We start from the raw sequence: 20,160 nt of genomic DNA, 5'->3' as shown, positions 1-20,160 counted from the left end.
CGGGAAGTCGCATTGATATAGACTTAAAATATTGCCGCTAATACAAACTTGTCTGGAAGGTCTCCTAAATTTATTCGTACGAGAACTTGCTAGTCCAAGCACAGCTTAAGGCTAGACTCCCGTTTTGTAGTTTAAACCTCGACCACAAGGGCTTCGCCAAAGGGGGGCAGGAAAGGGCAGCTATCCTTGTAAAGCAACCAAAGTTCTAAGTCTTAGACTTGACTTGTTTGATCGATCATTCCCGTACATCGTTATTCGAATGAATTCACCAATTCCATTCCTAACATTCCGTACGCTTAATTACGGTCTGCTCTATGTAATTGTTAAAGCGGGAGAGGGGGTGGGGGGAGAAACACATGCTCGTGCATCGATTTTAAAACTAATTGAGTCTAAAATAAAAATATTCTAAATGGCGCCCACCATAACCAAATATAACATAAGCATTACTCGTCCTAATGACCACTGTTCCATAATATAGCGGCACCAAAAATTACTCTTAGAATCCGGGTGACAAAATCTACTTACATGTATAGTTCCTTATTTATTTGTTCATTGACTATAAATTAGACGAGGTCCAAATAACACATAAATTGTTTTTATTTAAAAAATTGTATTTTAATTTATGATAAAATGTACATTATATTTTAGAATATTTGATGTTACTAAGTATATATACCTTCTTGGTAATAATATCAACATGGGTGAAAGCGCCTGACAGCGCGTTCCAGCAAATGTTTCTATTATTGTAAGCCGTTCTTTGTGAAGGGTTTTGAGAAATAATTAAGGTGGTAGCTCAAGGTCCATTTTCATACATTTTGTTTATATTGATATTTCTGCCTTTAAAACTTCGTCATATTAAATTTTAAAGGCCGAAATATCCATGATTATTAATTATTTTTACGTTTTTCTTTCAACTGCGAGAACTAATCACTAACTAGACGTGAATTTAAATTCTTTACTTGCCAATACTTGTTTAGTTACCCAGATTAAAGCCGAAACAAAATGTATGAAAATGGACCTTGAGCTACCACCTTAACTATTATGTTTGTAGAATTCGAAGAAACATTTGTTCACTTGAAAACCATTTATTTACAAAATGACATTTAGTTAAATCAAAACATTATATAAAGAAAAACCTACCAGCCAGTACACTACACTCCTCCATACTAAATTTAAAAAAACACTTAACTCTACAATTTAAAATAACTCCTCACATTCTATAATCGGGAACGTTTGTTAATCTACACTACCTAATAGGACGTTGACTGGAACGTGGAGTAGTGGGGTCATACAGTAAGGCATCCTAAAATTCCGGTGATACCGCATGGTACAACCCTGAAGTTCCACCAACGGAGACCGCGTCGCGCTCGGTCTACTGACCGGAGTATGGATCATTGAATTACGCGCTCCCTGCCACAGTACCGAAGTTAAAGTGGTTGGCTCTAAACCTAGTGCTGGCCTTAATCCTACATTTTTGTTGGAATAGCTAGGGATAAACTAACGGTCTTCTTCCTAATTTGGTCTTTATGCCTATGAACTAACTCTCCCCGGCTGCCAACAATTTCGTCATCAGTACTCCTTGAACATCTCTGAATTCGACCTGCCACCCATTTGTCTTCACTCAAATACTGAGTGGTTAAATGAATTAAGTATCAAAATACCGCTGTTTACCGATGTAAATGAAAACCATTGTAATGTTGATTGGACTCATCTTAATAAAGAAATAAACTTATAATTTGGCAGATAAGTATAAGAAGCTGTTTGATGGACGTTTGGGCCTATTGACTGGCTGTAAATAGGCCCAAACGTTAGGCGACGTTAAAATTAAGGGAAACAGCGGTACTGGTGTTTCATCATGCGCGGCCATTTTCTTACTCACTGTGCGACTGTGTTGACGCAGAACTAGACAGAATGCTGCGATGGAATAACCGAGCCAGGTGATTGTTTCGACTGAGCGTCTCCTCTGGTACCGGTAAATAAAGCGGATGGCTCTCTGCAAGTCTGTGCGGATTATAAGGCTACTGTTAATCTTATGCTTATGTAGATAGGTTTCCGTTACCGAGAATTGATGACTTATTGGTGCGCCTAGGCGGGGCTAAGTATTTTTCGTAGATATATCACAGGCCTATCAGATAGAGTTCGATGAAACAAAACAAATAAAAAGAAATACCTACCAGCCAGTACATTACAATGTTATATAACGATATTTAAAAAGAACCGACAATTTTTAAGACAGTATGTGGGCTAGTACTATGAAAACAGCGTTAGACATCCACCTGCAAGGTGGACAGACGACTTGATAAAGGTTGCAGGAACACGTTGGATGCAGTCCGCTTATGACCTAGGTCCGTCTGGAAATCTTTGGGGGAGGCATAGGCCTCCCCATAAAGTCCTCTGCTGAACATAGGAGTTCAGCAGAGGACTTTATGTGGCTGACTATGAAAACATGACAATCCTAACAGCGTTTTAATCCAGAACTGATGCTGAGGTACGCTGTACAACTACGGATAGTTTGAGACGTTGCATAAAACTAACTCGTTAACACACTCAGTTCTGTAAAAAAATAATACCTAATGATTTCTCATGTTTACGCGAATATTAGATATTAAAATTAAACTATTTTTCGGATTTTATCACGGTTTTAAGTACTTTAGTTTTCTCCCGACGTTTCGAAGACTTTGGAGCCTTCATGGTCACGGTGGGGACTGCATGAAGGAGATGAAATAAAATCCGAAAAATAGTTTAATTTAAATGATACCTAATTATTAGGTATTTATTGTGAGCTTGCTTTGACCCCCGGGATGGACGGCAGCGCGGAAGGTAGACCACACACTTCTTTTCACGTCGAGGGCTTGCTTCGGTGTGCAGGGGCTTCGGAGAGCACCGTACATTTAAAAGGAATTAAAATAAAAGCAGTTCGTATGCAATACATATTATTTATTCATGTATAATTATTTGAATACATCAAAAATTTTTGGTGTAATACGAAATTCGCTAATGCGCAATCAGCTGGCCCGACACTACCTACCTATTATTATGTAGGCCAGATTAATTGTTCTTAAACATTATTGTACATCGTCAGGAATGTACTAACAGCTACCTCTACTTAGCACGAATAAGCCCTAAGTTAATGAAATTATACAAAATAATTCTTTTAAAAATTAAATTAAATAAACTAATTGTAAAAACATTAAATCAGTCATTTACAAATTATATTTTTTTTACAAACGCTACAAGCTCGTGTTTGATGTAGTATCATTTTGAAATATTGCCTTATTGCACTACATATAAGTGTGAATTTGATAATACCAAATGCCGCTCAAATTGCACTTCTTCATTTAAAATCACGACGACGACCCCTTAATCTAATTTATAACTATTTACTCATTAAAACTTAGATAATGGCATATATTATTAGTCGTCGAATGTGATAAATATTAAGTAGCCTGATAATACGAAACAACCGCGTTTTAATATTACACTTAAAACTACGCAACTACATAAAAAAGTAATTGTATTCGAGAATTTAAAACAGATCAAGATGTAAATGTCTTCATTCATAATTACCAACCAGAAATATAATATCTGCTTTCTTCGCATTAACATGTCCATGAAAATATACGAAATGGTTAAAAAACGATTGAATGTTTTTGTAAAGAAAACAGTATTAAATATTTATAAATAACTAGTCTAAAATACTGAATTATCATAGACAAATAAAATATACACCTTTAGACGAATCACAAACACAAATGGCGTATAAAATGAATTACAATACTCCACATTATTTACAATAATTTACATTTCAAACAAACGCCACAATCCAATAACTCACATCTGTCATAAAATCATAAATTAAACATAAAAATTATAACCTATATGTACAAGAATTGTCATTTCAATGTATGACGTTAGGTATTATACATACAATCAATAAAGAACATTCGAGAAACTATGCATACTTCCTCAGGCAGTGTTAATTGAATAATATGAGAACTAGGCATAAATATTTTGAGAAATAAAGAAATTAATCACATTTTTGATAGAAACTAAATAATATCTTGTAAGAATTTTGTACTTATTGAAATTTGGAAAACAATATTTAACATAGTTTGACGGTTCCAAAGTCTACACGCGTCAGGAGATATGAATAAAACCTAACCTCTTTGGTCTATGTTCAAAAGGGGAGAAAGGGGCGGGGAGGCAGGTCGAACATATTTCATGCAATAAATCTATTTTTTAATATTTTATCTGAACATAATCCTTTCTCCCCGACCATTAAATCTTCCAGACATAGACTACAGAAGCGTAATTTTAATAATCTCCGTAATCATTTCAAACTGATATGTGTTGATATGGTCGATTACTTAGAGCGTACATAGCTCTTTTTAGGTCTTCAGGTGTTCAAACCTTAGAAATTCAGCAACAAACACTTATCATTGAAATTTGCCGTACTGGGACACAATATACGAAAATAAATACTAATAACTTGTTTGTTGTGTTTAGGACACCATTTGCCTGTGACCGTTTTGGCCGTTGCCGTTCTGCGATGGGAAGAGAACTCCTTCGTATGTTACTCCGTTCAGTTCTATTGACACGACGAGTTGTTGATCACCTGTGCTTGCATCACCTATAAGGCAAAATAAACGTTATTAATCAATAAATTATGGTTGAAATCATTTATGCAAACTTAAAATTTCTTAATTTTTAAATTGAAGTAGTTACTATTTTTTTAAACGGGCATGGCACAGTGACCCAATAGAATGTCGACTGATGAGAGATGATTACCCCTTGGCAGTTGACACAATTATGCCGGCCTGTTGGAACAGGATATACATTGGCTGATCGCGGAACGCGCCACACTTACGTGAGCCAGTATGGCGGGTTTTATTTAACACCTTGTGTAACTGTACAGTGGTCGCTGCTAATGCCACAAACCAAATTGAAAAGGAAAGACCACTACTTATTATGTTCTTATACTGAATTAACTTAGTTATTGAACTTAAATATTTACCTCGAGTAGTAATTTTGAAAGCCGCCCCATTGACTCCGTTAGTGGCGCTGCCTCCGTTGAGTTGTGACTGAGGCGTGGTGGGCATGCACGCCTGGCGCGGCGGCGAGGGGAGCCTGGGGGAAGGCGGCCGCGGGGTGCGGCGCTTCGCCGGCGGGGGAGGGGAGCGACACGCTTCACGCTTGATGCTCACGTTCGAGTTCGGACTTTCGCTTAGATTTAGCGCCTCACTGTAACATAAATTAATTATATAATTTATTATTTTTATTTGATAATACTAATTACTAACGTTCATTTGCTTTTAAATTTTTCTGATGATGGATTTTAAATTGATATTCGAAAACATAATAAAAAAAGTCTATTTTCAATTTTTTAATTATGCAAATATCATCTGCCAGTAATTTGATTCTAAATTTAATTTAATATAAAAAAGTATTTCGAACAAAGGAAATCCCTAACAGCTATAATTTATTTTTATTTGTTACTGACCGTTGCGGTTCGAGGTCCGGTTGCGGGCTGTTGTTATTGTTGTTGTTGTAGAGCGACCACAGCGTGAGCCGCGACACGTCGATGGCACTGAGCGCGGCAGCGTCGCGCGGCGACATCATCGGCGCAGGACCGTTGCCGCCTGGAGGCGATTCTGAACCTTTTAACGCAAACATGTAAAATTAAAATAGGATCAACCATTTACGACAAATTCTAAATGAATAGACAAACCTTTAATTGGCTATAAAAACCGATTAAGAAAGAAAAACTTTGATTAACATAGAAAACTCTTTCAAAATGCACTATATTGACCTCTACCGTACTGTACTCAGGTAAGATAAAACTGTCCATACAATTACCTACCACAATATTTACAATTAAAACTACATGTCCCAATACAAATTGACAAGATAGGTACAAATTGCCAATCAGCACTAGGCCGATGTGCTGAACAATAAGGACCTTAATAGCAGAAGAGGCCTATAGGCAATGGGTCAGTATACAAAGCTGGTCGTACTCACCATTCCTCATCAATTCCCGCTGCTGTTGTATCATCTTCATGTACTCCCGCACGCGGTACTCTATGTCGTGCTGGGAGATGTGTGGTGCGTGGGGGGGCAGTGGGGGAAGTCGCGGGACCCCCACCCCACCACCTAGGGACAACGACAACGGCTGCATGTGCTGGGACAGCTGCGCAAGAGACGCCGGAACACCGCGGTTCAGCGGCGGCTGCGGGACAGAAAAGTAGTTCTGGACCTTACAATATTGAAGAAATAGCGTACAAAATTCAATGTCATGTACAGAAACCAGGGTCCTCTTCGTCAAGATACCCGTAATTTAGAAGCTACTCGAAATTTATAAAATATGTAGAAAAATTTACATATAATTTTAATTTGCAACCAACTACTAAAAAAACAATTAAACGAAAAATATTTTGGTGGTTTATAATATTCAAAAAAGCAATTTATTTTTAAATTAATTATTCGTAAATCTTTGTAAATTCGCTACATAACTCATGCGCCATAAATATATTGAACGAATGCTCAAGGCCGTTTGCTCGGAGAAGAATCTTAAATAATACTAATATATTGATATAAATATTCACCATAGCAAGCGCCGCTTGCGCATCATACTGTCCGGAGGCGCGCCTGCCCTCGCGTTTATTGCCTTCTATAGCAGCGTCCAGCTCGCTGCGAGTGGAGAGGTTCTTCTTCTCACACTCGTAGTCGTACAAGTACTTCATGTATCTGCAAATAAATTAATATATTGTTAAAATTGCGAAACAACTCTAGGTTCAAGTATATACAGACTAGAGAAAGGTCTCTGGAAATTTTGAACTTTTTCATACTAATATGCAACTTATATTTAAACTTGGGAAATGAATACGTCGTGCATAGGTAAGGTGGAAATCAAATATCGTGATAAATGTATTTAGCAATATGATCTGAACATCAAGATTGGTACAGTTAGACACAAATAATAGCTTTTCATGTCACCAAAAATGACGGTTTGTTCATCTAATAAAATAAAAAAAAAAAACAAAAACTATTAAATTTGTCTTTATAGGCCATTCGTCATTCAAATTTTAACGGACAAAAGCCTCAAATTCTAAAACGCTTTCAAGACACCGCGTACAAAACATAAAACATGTAAAATATCAGAAAAACATCACACGCGGCTTCCAAAAGAAACCCTGTATCTATCACCGGCACGGTATAAATCAAGATTACGCGGCCGATGTCACCATTCAATCTCCATTGTGACAAACGAAGATTCCTGTCGAGTGCTTGTACCTTATAAATCATATTTCAACACCAATTATTAACGTACCGTTCTAAAGCGTCCCATTACCCACTAAATCCTATTCTGACGAGTTAATTTTATTCGAGTATTGTCATAGACGTAATACTTTGAGTCGACCGACACGACGTCTAAAGATTTCGGTATTTTTATGTCATCTAACAAGACAGACAGTTGGGTGTTTTTAGATTTTCTATTACGTAGCATTTGTATAAATAAATTACATGGAATGCAGATTTTGACGATAATCTAAATGTATTTTAATTTGGCTTGAAGACTACTAAAGTTTTAAAGCCGTACAAACTTAAACTATAAATGCATCTCACGCTTAATGTAACCAAAACTATTAACATTAAAGTAAACGTTCCCTAACACATTCGAAACGCCGAAGGAAAGTTCAATTATATTGCGGTCGCATAACAAGCATAGATTGAAGACACGGGCCCCGCACAAAACGATGTGTCGTGCGTAACGGTGCACACTCTGAATTATAAACGCGAGACACCTTTATGTGAACCGACAAAAGACGAGGTGAAGGAACTCGCTAAGATAAATGAGAAATTATATCGTCCGAGATGAGTTTGAGGTTATTAATTATGAAGATGTCATATTGTCGCGAGACGCGCACGTAGCGGGCATTGTCGACGATGTTTTGTTACTACGTGAGAAATTTGAATGGGACTTCACAAAGACGAATATGGCGCGGCGACAGGCTCCCGGGACCACACAACAGACCGTTCCGATACATTTGAATGCGAAGATTAGAGGCCACAATGAAATCCAATAAGTTCTTTTGGATTATGATCTAGGATATGGCTGTGCTGCATCGCTTAATATTTATGATGGCGATGATTGTTGGATTGGATTTTGTAATCGAACTGAATCGAGCGCATGCTAAAATATTTATTTATCTAGCTGATTTGATGTTTGATGATTGATAACAAACCAATACTTGTGAACGGATCATAAAAATTTTGATATACATCCTAAATTCTGTAAGAACATAGCTGTGGGCCCTACCGTATCTAACTTTTAAGCGATATATTACCAAATTTCCTTCATTAGTCTTCACTTAAGTAGTGTAAGAAACATACAGAAATCTAAGTTTCTAAAATCTAGATCCACTGGTTTAAGCTGTATATTGTTTATGAGTAAAGATATCTATTATATAAAAGAAGTAATTGTAATAAAAATAGTTCAATATAGCTATATGCAAAGAGAAAATAATACTACGGCTATAAAACTAGCTAATAAAGTGTATGAAAACTCACTGTGTGCGCAGCGTGAACGCAGCAGAAGTGATCGAGGACGGCAGCCGGAGCCCCTTGATGATCTCCTGCCACAACTTCTTGTTGATCACCTCGACGAGCCCGCCACGCGCTATCACCAGGTTGTACAACTCGTACAAGTCCAACACAGACTTGGCCATGATCGGCAACCGGTTGATAGGAGTGCCTGGAACAAAGAAATATAGAGTTGAAAATGTGATAGCAAAGATCAGGATAAGCTTAGTGACTATAATTGTAAAATTAATTTATTTACAGTTACTTTGGCATTGCTAATGTTTATAGGCGATGGTGACAACTTACCATCAATCAGGCCATTTGCATCTATGACTTTGTAAAAAACCATTACCTCACCACGATCACCACGAAGCTGTAATAAAACCTTATTGTTCTATATTTACTAGATTCAATTCGCAGCTCTAAATCTTAAACATTTTCGAAATACATATTGTGGCAATCGGGATAAATCTGACTTACAGAGTGAAAGTATTATCAGAAACGAAACAGGGTTTCAAGAGATTTTAGTTCACAAGCAACTACAATTACAGCTTTATACTTATTTTTATGGCACAACTGATGCACCCATTTTCAATGTATGTTTTCCGTCCTTTTATATGATAGGGGGCGAGCCTATCGCCATATCGAGCACCATTCCAGATTCCGTGCTGGTATTGAAAACCCCAAAATCACTTTGTCCGACCTGGAGATTGAACCCAAGACTTTAACACTGCAGTCGTACAGTAATTCAACTACACCACCGAAACAGTCGACACGCGGAAACATTATAATCATATAACTACGTGTCTAATAAACTGAGCGCGTTCTGTATTGGGAGCTGTTAAATCCTTAACAGCATACTTGTAAACCGTAAACGCTGCATGCGGTAGGGTTTATTGCGACTAATCCTAAAATATATGAAATCAATATATCTATTATCTCGCTTGTCTACCGTATTTAAAGTGGGAACAATCAAGGAGCCCTACATAATATCGGGAACCACGTAATAATGGAAGAAATTAACTTTTGATATATCTCCATCTTTACTTTTACTATTGACATGACACTAGCGATATCACATATAAAATCAGTTAGTCACTTTACGCAGTCGTCTTTTGAGCTTTAAATAATTTTTGACCGTCTTTGGAAAGATTCGAAGACTGAAGCCGTTACCTAAACATATATTAGATTTTTTTTAAATTACCACACAATACATAATGAATAGCATAACAGATTACAAGTCTTAAAACAAGAAAGATTTTATTACAAAACATCACACAGTGAATTACGCATTAAAAAATCGTAGAGAAATCAAATAAGGAAAATGGCGTCAATAACATAATGGAACAGATGACGCACGTGAACGCGTCAAGATCACGTGTAATCAGATGAGAGATATTAAAACACCGAGAATAATTATTGACTAGTGATATAATGATTTCTTATGTTTACGCGAATGTTAGACATTGAAAATATTTTTCCGGATTTTATCGTTTTTTATCATAATATAATTTTCTCCCAACGTTAGGACTTTGTAGCCTTCATGGTCACGGAGGGATTGCGGTGTTGGTCATCCAAAAAGTTACAATATCCACCTAAATTATATTTTTTTAAAATCTTTTTAGGTGTTGGCGGTCCGATCTACTCAGAATGAGCACAGTGTCTTTAATATGAATGTATTAAATAATGATTTAAAAAAAACCGAGATAAAATCCGAAAAACAGTTTTATATCAATGACTAGTTCATATTTCAAGGGTCTGAACTATCAACAAGTAAAACAGTGATTTTAAATCGATAGACATCTATAACCACGAGTAAAAGAGGCAATACTTAAATCGCAGGCGTTTTCCAAGTTTTTTTTTCCTTTTTAAAACAACTTATTTGCCTTATCCGTCTAACGCTGCTTTAATTGTTTAAATCTGTCATGCTATTTGATTTTAACACGCAATAATGTACAGCGCGACGCAAGGCATGATGAATTATAACCAAATAAATTAAACGCAATTGAATAAATCATTTAAGTATTTACATGATCGTTTTTACAGAACGTGTTTTACGGCAACCATATTCAGTTTCTTTTAAAGGATTATTAATTTCAAAAGTAACTTTAAGGTGAAAAATCAATATCTGCGTGCGTCACGACATAACACAAAGCGTGACAAACGCAACAACAAAGTGTATTAAATAATTGACTTGCTTAATGTAAGGCAATTTGTGCAAAAGACGAGGGGTTCTGAAAAACATAAAATTGCACAAAAGTAACTCGAACAGTATGATTTGCATACATATAAGTAATTATATAAACATAATACGCCAGTTGTTTTTCGAAATAATTTTAAGTTCAACACGTAATCTCTATGTTGATTACGGAATAATATATAATACAACCTAACGTATATTTTTAGTACTTGCATAAAGATATTTTATTTCCGTATTTTTAAATTAACTTTTATTGGGCATGCGTAATTTTATAGAAGGATAGAAACATACAAATATATATCTTATAAAATACTGTCTTATTCATCCAACCGTATTAATACCTAGTCTCCTTCACATAGAATATATAGCACTGCGTGAAACTACAATAAATCCGAACCAAACTCATCACTTCCGCGGTTTAACACACTGTTAATAGTGCATACAACAATATCCAAAAGTCCTAGATCTCGACATCCAAGCCCCATTCACATCACAGCGTGTTTTACAGTAAATCAAGTGAGAAAGGCTTCCGCGGCCACACGGGCAGCGCTAAATCCGGTCCAAACTGTGCGTTTTGTGTCGTAAAACCGCGATCTGACGCGCTCTCCCACCTCATAAATCATCGATCGTCTGATGCGATTTGACACGCTCGTGTTGCTCGCTTAACACGCTTTGTGTTATGACGTGACGCATACGGTTATGTTTGTGTTCATTTCCAATGAATGAGTCTATAAAATGTACATTAGTTTGATTTCTTTTACTAACCTAATTGAATTGTTTGTTAGTTTATAGACTGAGAAAAGATAAAGATTGATTGAAAATGTTTTACAATCTGAAGCGATATGACTCTACATTACCTATTGATACTGTAAAAATCATACAATACTTTATTTATTCAATAACCGTTTAAATAAATTGTTGCGAACAATTTTCCGCTTCCAAGTCATCTGAGCGAGGCTATATCGCATTTCTAGCTGCCAAGTGTCACAAGCTTGCGTTCTACGCGCGGGCCGGCCCGTAGACATTTTCCAATACGACGTTATCTTTATTGCTACTGGTTTCAATTATAAAAAAGGTGTACCATTTTATTTAAAAAGCTTTTGTATGCGTATTTGGGAGAGTATATTTATTTGTTAGAATGGAAGTACCATTTTCTATTAAATTAACAATACTATTTTTAGGTATAAAAACTGTCTCAAACTTTTGAATTTATTATAATAATTTGAAAATAAGTGATTGTATCGTTAATACAATTATTTAAATCTAATTATACCAAAGCGTGAAATTAATTTTGAACACAATATAATCCCATAAAACTTTCGTTCTTCAAAAACTGATTCTACTGTCTACCCCAACAAACAAAACAATTATTAACGCCCGAAACCAATTTCAGCATCTAATAAAACAAATTGTTTACCAAATGGAAACAACACGAACGGCACAAACCTTCCCATCGATCGTTTATTGATGAGAGCGAAGCATTAGCGAATACCTAAACGACTATTTGTCAATCCGTCTTCCTGTCTACAGTTAATCATTCCCCTGGTTATCTGGGAGCGGGGCAGGGGACTGAGGGGGCCCAGGGGAGTGCTCCGTCACCCGTTCAGAGATTAATTGCCGCGTTTATGTTCAGAGTACGGTGCATGATGAGCGAGAATTGGACCAAATTAAGGGAATATTTGCTGTATTGTTGGCGTTTGTCAGTTCAAGTTTGTTATTGGGAAATTGTAGAGTTCAGCTTCTTGGCAGGTTAATGAAGAAATGTTATTTCATTACGAATCTTAGCTGACTCTAAGTAGAGTTCAAATTCGCAACAGTTAATAAGTAAAGCAAGATAACTTTGACGTTAAAAGTAACATAAATTTTATTACTTTTCCATATCTTACATTGAAAATAAGAAAAAATATCTAAACGATTTTATATTCGTCATGTATCATAAATAAAATATGACTGAACGGCAAAGATAAGATGAACAGATGTAAAGTAGCGGGAGATAATAAAAATATTATTCACTGTGACTCAGTATCCACAATGTAGGTAAAAATTTGAATAATGCTTCTAAGAACAATAAAATTCATACGACTAGGTATTGTTCGATTCGTATGAAATTTGTCACTGTATTTTCCAATATATTATAATCTTTACCATGCTACTTATAACAAATGTAAGTACAGGCATAATATTAAATAGGTAAATTTTATTTTTTTTCTGCACGGCCCAAATGGCAGGTATTTCGAGAATAAATAAATACACAAAATAATAATAATAACCTCTTTCTGCAAAATAGTAGTTTTTTGCTGTCGCTAGTAGTTCCAAAGACGATAACAATATGGAAAGATATTTTTGCATAATTGGAAACTTAATAAGGAATATTACTTCAATAGTATTACTGCATATTCACACATTCGGTGTTACATGTATGCCACCATGCAAGTGCCGCTTCGTCGACAAGCAAATTTTATTGCTACATAGTAAGTTACTTTGAGCTGCAAAACACCTGGTAACCATATGTGCCGCCCAGAATCAGCTGACCTGTAAGGCGCAGTAAAAATGACTAATTTCAGTGGAACTTCTGAAATTGTTACAGCAATATAAAGCTCTAGAAATGCTGGTCTGTTTCATTGTAAAATATGCGCATCAGTTATATATCCACGTGTAGTTTCATGTCTTTTAGTTATCTGAATTGAACACAATTAGCAACCATTCAGCTGTTTCCCGTTTTACGTATGTCTTATGTAAGAGTGCAGCGCCTTGCCAATATAATCACGGTAACGGTAAACACACAAATTACGCGCATTTCAATTGAACATGGCGCAGATAAAGCACGATTTTGCACAATCCGAGAGTTTCCGAGCATTACATAAACGCGCAAGGTGTTATCAGACACGGAGCGAGCCGGGCGGCGGGCAGTCCCGTTGCGCGACTAAATAACAAGTCGGTTACAAGAAACCGTGGACAAAAGCTATTGTTTATGAAAGCAATCACCCCAATAACGATTTCCACAAAACGCGTTCCCTCGCCGGCGGTGGAAAACGCGCGATTCGATGCGCGTGCGCCGCGCCGCGTGCGCGCGCTATTTGCATAACCCGGCCATTTGTAAAAGCCCACTCGGCGCACGGGCGACGCGCTCGCTGACGGCTCACTCCGTCCGGCCGCCGAACGGGTAATTTACGACGTATGTCAAATCGCCGGCGGAGCCAATCTAATCGTGCCCAATTGAGACAAATTATTGCTTTTCCTACGAAACCTCACGCTAAATTCGTATTATGAATTTCACTTTATGGACTGGCGCGGGCTTTATGGAACTTTGTATGGAATAAATTGCTCGGCATCACCGCAATGGCTACACTGTTGCCGCTCGCAGCGATTATTCTCACCTCCGCCGATATTTATTGGCACTGGATGTCGCTTAGAAGGGCTAATTCTTTTGTGTGTGCAACACGCATGTGTCGTAAATCGTTTGCTCGAACGCCTTCGGGATGATAAAGGACTGTAAATAACGCGCGATTAGCCAACTAATCTCTTTTAACTGTCGGTGCTTGCAACTTTGATTTGCATTCGAGTTTTACGAGCGAGATTAATTTGAAAAAATTTAATTTTATAGTTAATAAATTAAACGCCGGGTTTTATTACATGAATTGCTAATTTAAAACGGTCGTAAAACTCATCGCGTTGACATCACGGTAATAATATTGTCTCATCGAGTCGTCAAACGGTCAAGGTGTTCCCGTACGGAACAAACGCCGCCTATCGCTTGGCGGCGTGGCGCGGTGCGGCGCGGCCGGCGCGAGTGCGCTAGCGACAACACGGGTGATAATCGATCGTATCGGATCCGACGCCTACCACTTATCGAGAGCGGTATCAAGGCCCTTTGTGCCCCTCAACCCTGCGGCCGGCCAATCGCGGCGGGCGGTGCGGCGCCGCTCGCGCTCACTCACTCGCCCATTGGCCTGATACGCTTTTGATTGCGCCGCCCCACTCGATTCACGACTCGATCAATCTAAATTATTCGACATACGTTGGTAACGCTCCAGCTGGCTCCGCTACGTGCGTTTAATTGCAAAACAACAATTGTATACGATATTTTTGTACTCGCCATTATGAATCAAAATAGATATCGAAAACACTGCATGATAATATAAGTGATGACTTAACATTATTCTGGAAGAGTTCAAATATCCAATCAGAATAAGAATTATACTTAACAAGAATAGAAATGGTTCACATTTATGAGCTTTTCGAGCGTTCATCAATTATAAAAGATAGCAAAGGGCGATATAAATAGAAATTACACGAACGTGTGGTAGAAACGTTAACGCTCTATCTACCTATGCAGCAGTTAAACATTTACGATTTGTGATATAAATCAATTTTCATGGGACAGATAAACCTACATCACTGTTTATTGCATTTTAACATCAATCTAATCACAATAAAGATGTGTAGAGATATGATAAACACAGGTCTAAATAAAAAGTACAACTGTACATTAATTAAAAATAAATTGAATAAATAATTATGAAGTAAAGAAATACTAATCCAGCGCAAAAGTTAAAAGTAAATTAGAATTGTAAACGAAAATAAATTGCAGAAATTATATTTAAAAACTGAATTCCAATTACGATTAAATTATAAGTGTTAATAAATAAAAGTCCTTGACAAAACGGATTAAAGTGGTTATTGCAATATGTTTTATTTTATTTGTAACACATGCATTAGGCTATAAACGACAGCTAGCCCCTGTTTAGACAGTCGTTATGGTTTTATGAGCGGATGAATTTATTGCGGCTCAAAGAGAGGTTTTAATTTAGAAATACGATCATTCCGGTGTTAATTTCCACACTTCGGTACAAATGCGTGCATACATTAAAATCGTTTGGAATCATTAATCACATACGTAACATGAAATGTACGTGTCAATTGAACATCGATTAATGAGGCGAGTCGACTGGTGCCAGTTATCTCATGATAAATGTAATCAACTTAAATGTATTTAGGTTTGCCCGCGGCATTGTTCGCGTTCATTCATAAGCTCATTACGGCATATTTAATGACTTCAAAACTTAAAAGAAACTGCATCAATTAATGCGAATAAAATCTAATAACTCATGTGATGTTCAGTCGTATGAAATCTTTTTGACAAGGTGAGATAAGTGAGCCGCAATAAAGTAACATTACCATAACTCAGCATATTTACTGCACGTACAAATTCCAGGAGATACGGCGCGAAAATGACATAAGGCTGAGGATACAACGATCAATCATGAGGGGCGCAGTAAACTCGAGAACAATCCAGCGTAATTCCGTCTGAGGGACATTAAAACTGCTCCCACCCTATCCGGTGCAACAATGTGGCGGCAAGCCCCTTCCCGCGCCCGCCACCAGCCCCCGCCATCGCCCCTTTGGAATCCCATACGAATGTATCCCACCACAAACTCATATCAGTCACGAATTGAAGCCAATTATTGCTTTTACGTACCAAAAAAAACATAGAGTCGTTCGAAAGACTTCAATATTACATAAATCATTTATACGAAAGCAAATCAAACCGCATTGTAAACCGGTGGAATTCAGAAGGCCATTCGATGTAATTGGCAATCATTCAGAAAAGAATATTCTCTCGCTCCAACAATCAAGACAAAGGCGGCCGATAGTACCTACAGGCGAGCCATTACGGGTCAATACCCATTATTATGCTATATTTTCGCGAGCGCGGCCCTCCGATATCCCGTACGCTCACATGAGACGGCAAATATCTGTAATTAAAGGTTGTAAAGTTGATTTACAACCGGGGTCCGAGTATCGAAGCTCGGCCAGCGTCGACCAATGGCGGGCGCGAGCGCACCTCCGCGCGCCGCCGCGCCTCGTATCAATTTATTAGAAACGAATGAAATCGTGCGATGTGCGGTGATGTGCGGTGGCTGCTGCGGTCGCGCGTCCATCAGCCGGTTCATCGCGGCCGATCGCGCCGGATCGCAGCGCCGTCGCGCGTTTACGAGCCGCGCCGGCACCGTAACACCGGCAATAAACCGGCAACAATGGCGCGCGCCGCCGAGCGACCGAGCGCGACACCCGCCTTACAATGGATGCTCCGGAGGTGGCAACTATCCGCCGTAAACGCGCACACCACACCCGCCCGATGTAACTGAGATCGGTGGAATTTTAATAAAATTACCCACGCACACTACCGACGCGGCCAATTACTGAAACAATTGTATACGCATTGTGCACCGTCGAATATAATATAAATCCGGAGGAGCCGTCGCACGCCGCGCCTAACACCGGTCTATATAAGCCGAGCACAGTAAAACGTTCATTTAATGTACAGACATAATTCGTGAGGTATCACGCGACTGAGAGAGCTCAGATTTATACATCAATAATTTTCATAGACGATCAAGACTGATAGTTGTTTCGCCTCGCTCGGCGCACGCACGGCGAGCATTGGACAACGGATCGTCCCTTTCTTGCGTTTAATATCTGGAAAGTAATTATTGGCATTTGTTGTTGTCCGAATGGTAGTATCGTCCGTGTGTGATGCGTGTAATTTATTATTAACGTAGTCATGTTTGCGCTTTTTATGGGTGCGGAGAAAATTGACCGTCAAAACGTGTATTCTGCATACAATGTTGTGGCCGCTGTGTGTAATTACACTTCGACAAACGTTATTACGGTCGGACGCGTCCGAATCAAATCGTTCTATTTCGTTCATTCCCGCTTGTTACAATGAAGAGCTCCTCAAAAGTCTCAAAGCGCTGCGTTCTTTGTGGGCTAAGTTTATAAGTGCGCGATCTCTGCCTATAGTTATTTTTATGACCATTGTTTTGTCGCTCGCGGCTATCGTAAAATATCATTGCTATGGAAACCCTTAATTTTCTTTATCATCCTTTTGTTCGTTTGTACAATGTTTGCATCGTCGCTACAATGTGGTGTTGTGGAAAACACGTTTTTTTACAATCACAAAGTAGCCTCATTAAATTTTCAAATAGAAATCGTAATGCGAAACTGCGCGTGAGTGGCGATGTAATGTGTGTCATTTAGATAAACATTACCGTCTACGCAAAAGAGTCGGTTTACGGAGCTATGGTTTGACATAAAATATTCATGCAGAAATAGGAAGTGTGCCGACATCGTTCAGAATCGAACTTTGGGGCATAATTGCTTGAAATGAAAATGAATACCACAATCACTTATGCATACGACAATACAATCCTATAAGAAAATTTAACAATCCAAATATTCAATATGCATGTTTTTAATTGGATTTAGACCCAAAAGCAACTGTTTTTCCAATTGTCCAAACTCCATAATAATTAAAAAAACATTCATACCTATTTAAAATAGGTTTGTTGGCATGAGGTGTCGAGTATGGAACTGCCACCGCGTTTGGGCCGTCATGTTATTTGAATGACAATATAAATTACGAGCCGGCGTCCCAGTCGTGACGAAGCGGTTTTTTATTTTCGGATTCTTATTAGAAGATCGTTGACTATGAGATGAGGTTTGAGGGACCATTGTTTCTCATTATATGAAGCAGAATGTTCGTACTACCTTCCTCACTTTATTGGCAAAGTATTTGTAAAAATTAGGCCATACTTTTAATATAGAGATGATCTTATAAGTCTAAGCTATTAGATCCAATGTATATCAATATACATTTAATAACACAATATATATAATTTTGTATTGTGTGCATGCTGTGACGACTCGTAATTGAAACGTTTAGCTTTTTGTTTGAAACCTTTTATTAATCAGGTATCGATGTTTATGAGCTGTTCCTTTAAATAAATAATATACATCAACATGAATATTTCCAAAATTCACAACAAACAAAAACTAACACGCCATCTTTCCATAAAACACAATCGTGTATAAAAACGCTTTAATGAAGTACATGAGACAACAAAAGCTATAACATATAACGGAAATAAAATAATCATACTTGGGGGTGACAAAAAACACACAATGGAGTCAAAGGGCAGCGGGACGACAGTGTGGGGCCTGATGACTGCTCACAATGAACTATTAGCATAAACGGCCTGCCTGGCCCACCGATACTCGAAGGGGAAAATGATATATTCATTTTTTGTTATTCTCGTGACAATACCTCACTCTTACTTTATGGAGTTGATATTGTACCGTGAGCTATGATGTCGAAACTTTTGAATATCTTGGAAACAATTCTGAGGATTATTAATATAAAAATTCTACTTATATAAATGCGAAAGTTTGTGAGGATGGATGTATGTTTGTTCCTCTTTCACGAAAAAACTACTGAACGGTAATATTAGTTATACATCAGAATAACACATAGGCTATAATTTATAATGATTTTGTATAATTTCGTCATAATATAACAAATCATATAATCAAAGTCGGAAAAACAATATCCTAGAAAACTTCTTCAATATTAATATAGATGGAGTAATGTTTGTGGAATGTTATGATAGTGGTTATTCGATTGTTTTGGAATGCGATATTAGATTATGAATTTTGCTTATCTGTGATACTATATCAATGCCTCTTCCTGGCACCCGCCGAGCCTCTACATATCTATATTGATATAAAACTGTACTAGACAAATATTAATATATAAATTAAATAGTATTATAATCCGCCGAATATTTTGTTAAATAAAAATGCTCCTGTAAGAATCGGAATTAACAATCTCTACATTGACTTTTTTACGACAGCTTAATATAATATTTCACTGAAAAAGCCTAGAAATTATATGATATATATTCAATTTGTACATCAAGTATAACATAGAACCTTGTAATAGTGAGCTAGCGATATATGAAACACTAATTAAGCATATAAGTACCTGTCTCATATAGTTATAGAAGTTTAATAGTAAAGCTGGTAGATACGCCCAGTAGAGACGCTGGGCGGGCGGGGGATCAGGGCGGGTCGCACCGCCTACCCGGCTCCGATCTTACACCCCTGTATATATCATTGGGACATTCAACACGCCTTCAAATCTAATATCTGATTATAGAAAATATCACTACATAGTATAAAACAAAGTCGCTTTCTCTGTCCCTATCTATGTATGCTTAAATCTTTAAAACTACGCAACGGATTTTGATGCGGTTTTTTTAATAGATAGAGTGTTTCATGAGGAAGGTTTATATGTATAATAATAACATCCATTATATAGTCAGCATTGCACCCGTGCGAAGCCGGGGCGGGTAGCTAGTAAGAAATAAAAACTGTTTTTTTACGTGCACAGCAGAGACCCCACTGCATCAGATGCAGTGGTAAGTGGAGTGCTTCGTTCAATAATACCACTATTATTATTGATTGGTATTGTTGGTCGAAGGTGGAGTAGGGTCTGATAGAATGTCGAGTGACGTGAGATGATTACCCCTCGACAATCG

The 20,160-nt window shown here is 37.6% G+C and overlaps 1 protein-coding gene across 3 annotated transcripts in view; it reads right to left on the bottom strand.

Annotated features, from left to right (window-relative positions):
• Positions 1-2,920: 2,920 nt before the first annotated feature.
• The window catches only part of LOC115444226 (protein dead ringer), a 128,807-nt gene continuing 111,567 nt past the window's right edge, over positions 2,921-20,160 (bottom strand). For 2 of the 3 annotated variants that reach the window (XM_030169915.2, XM_030169917.2), the window contains 6 exons: positions 8,569-8,752; positions 6,603-6,744; positions 6,019-6,247; positions 5,501-5,657; positions 5,015-5,241; positions 2,921-4,630 (listed from right to left, as the gene is read on the bottom strand). In XM_030169915.2, the coding sequence (XP_030025775.1) occupies positions 4,503-4,630; positions 5,015-5,241; positions 5,501-5,657; positions 6,019-6,247; positions 6,603-6,744; positions 8,569-8,752 (1,067 nt within the window). In that variant the 3' untranslated portion in view covers positions 2,921-4,502. The remainder of the gene's footprint in view (positions 4,631-5,014; positions 5,242-5,500; positions 5,658-6,018; positions 6,248-6,602; positions 6,745-8,568; positions 8,753-20,160) is intronic. The other variant, XM_030169916.2, reaches the window with a different exon arrangement.

Source organism: Manduca sexta, chromosome 16 (genome assembly GCF_014839805.1).
Source record: "Manduca sexta isolate Smith_Timp_Sample1 chromosome 16, JHU_Msex_v1.0, whole genome shotgun sequence".
In the NCBI taxonomy this organism is placed as follows: Eukaryota; Metazoa; Arthropoda; class Insecta; order Lepidoptera; family Sphingidae; genus Manduca; species Manduca sexta.
The sequence above is the reverse complement of the archived record's forward strand: the minus strand, read 5'-3'. Positions and strand labels throughout refer to the sequence as shown.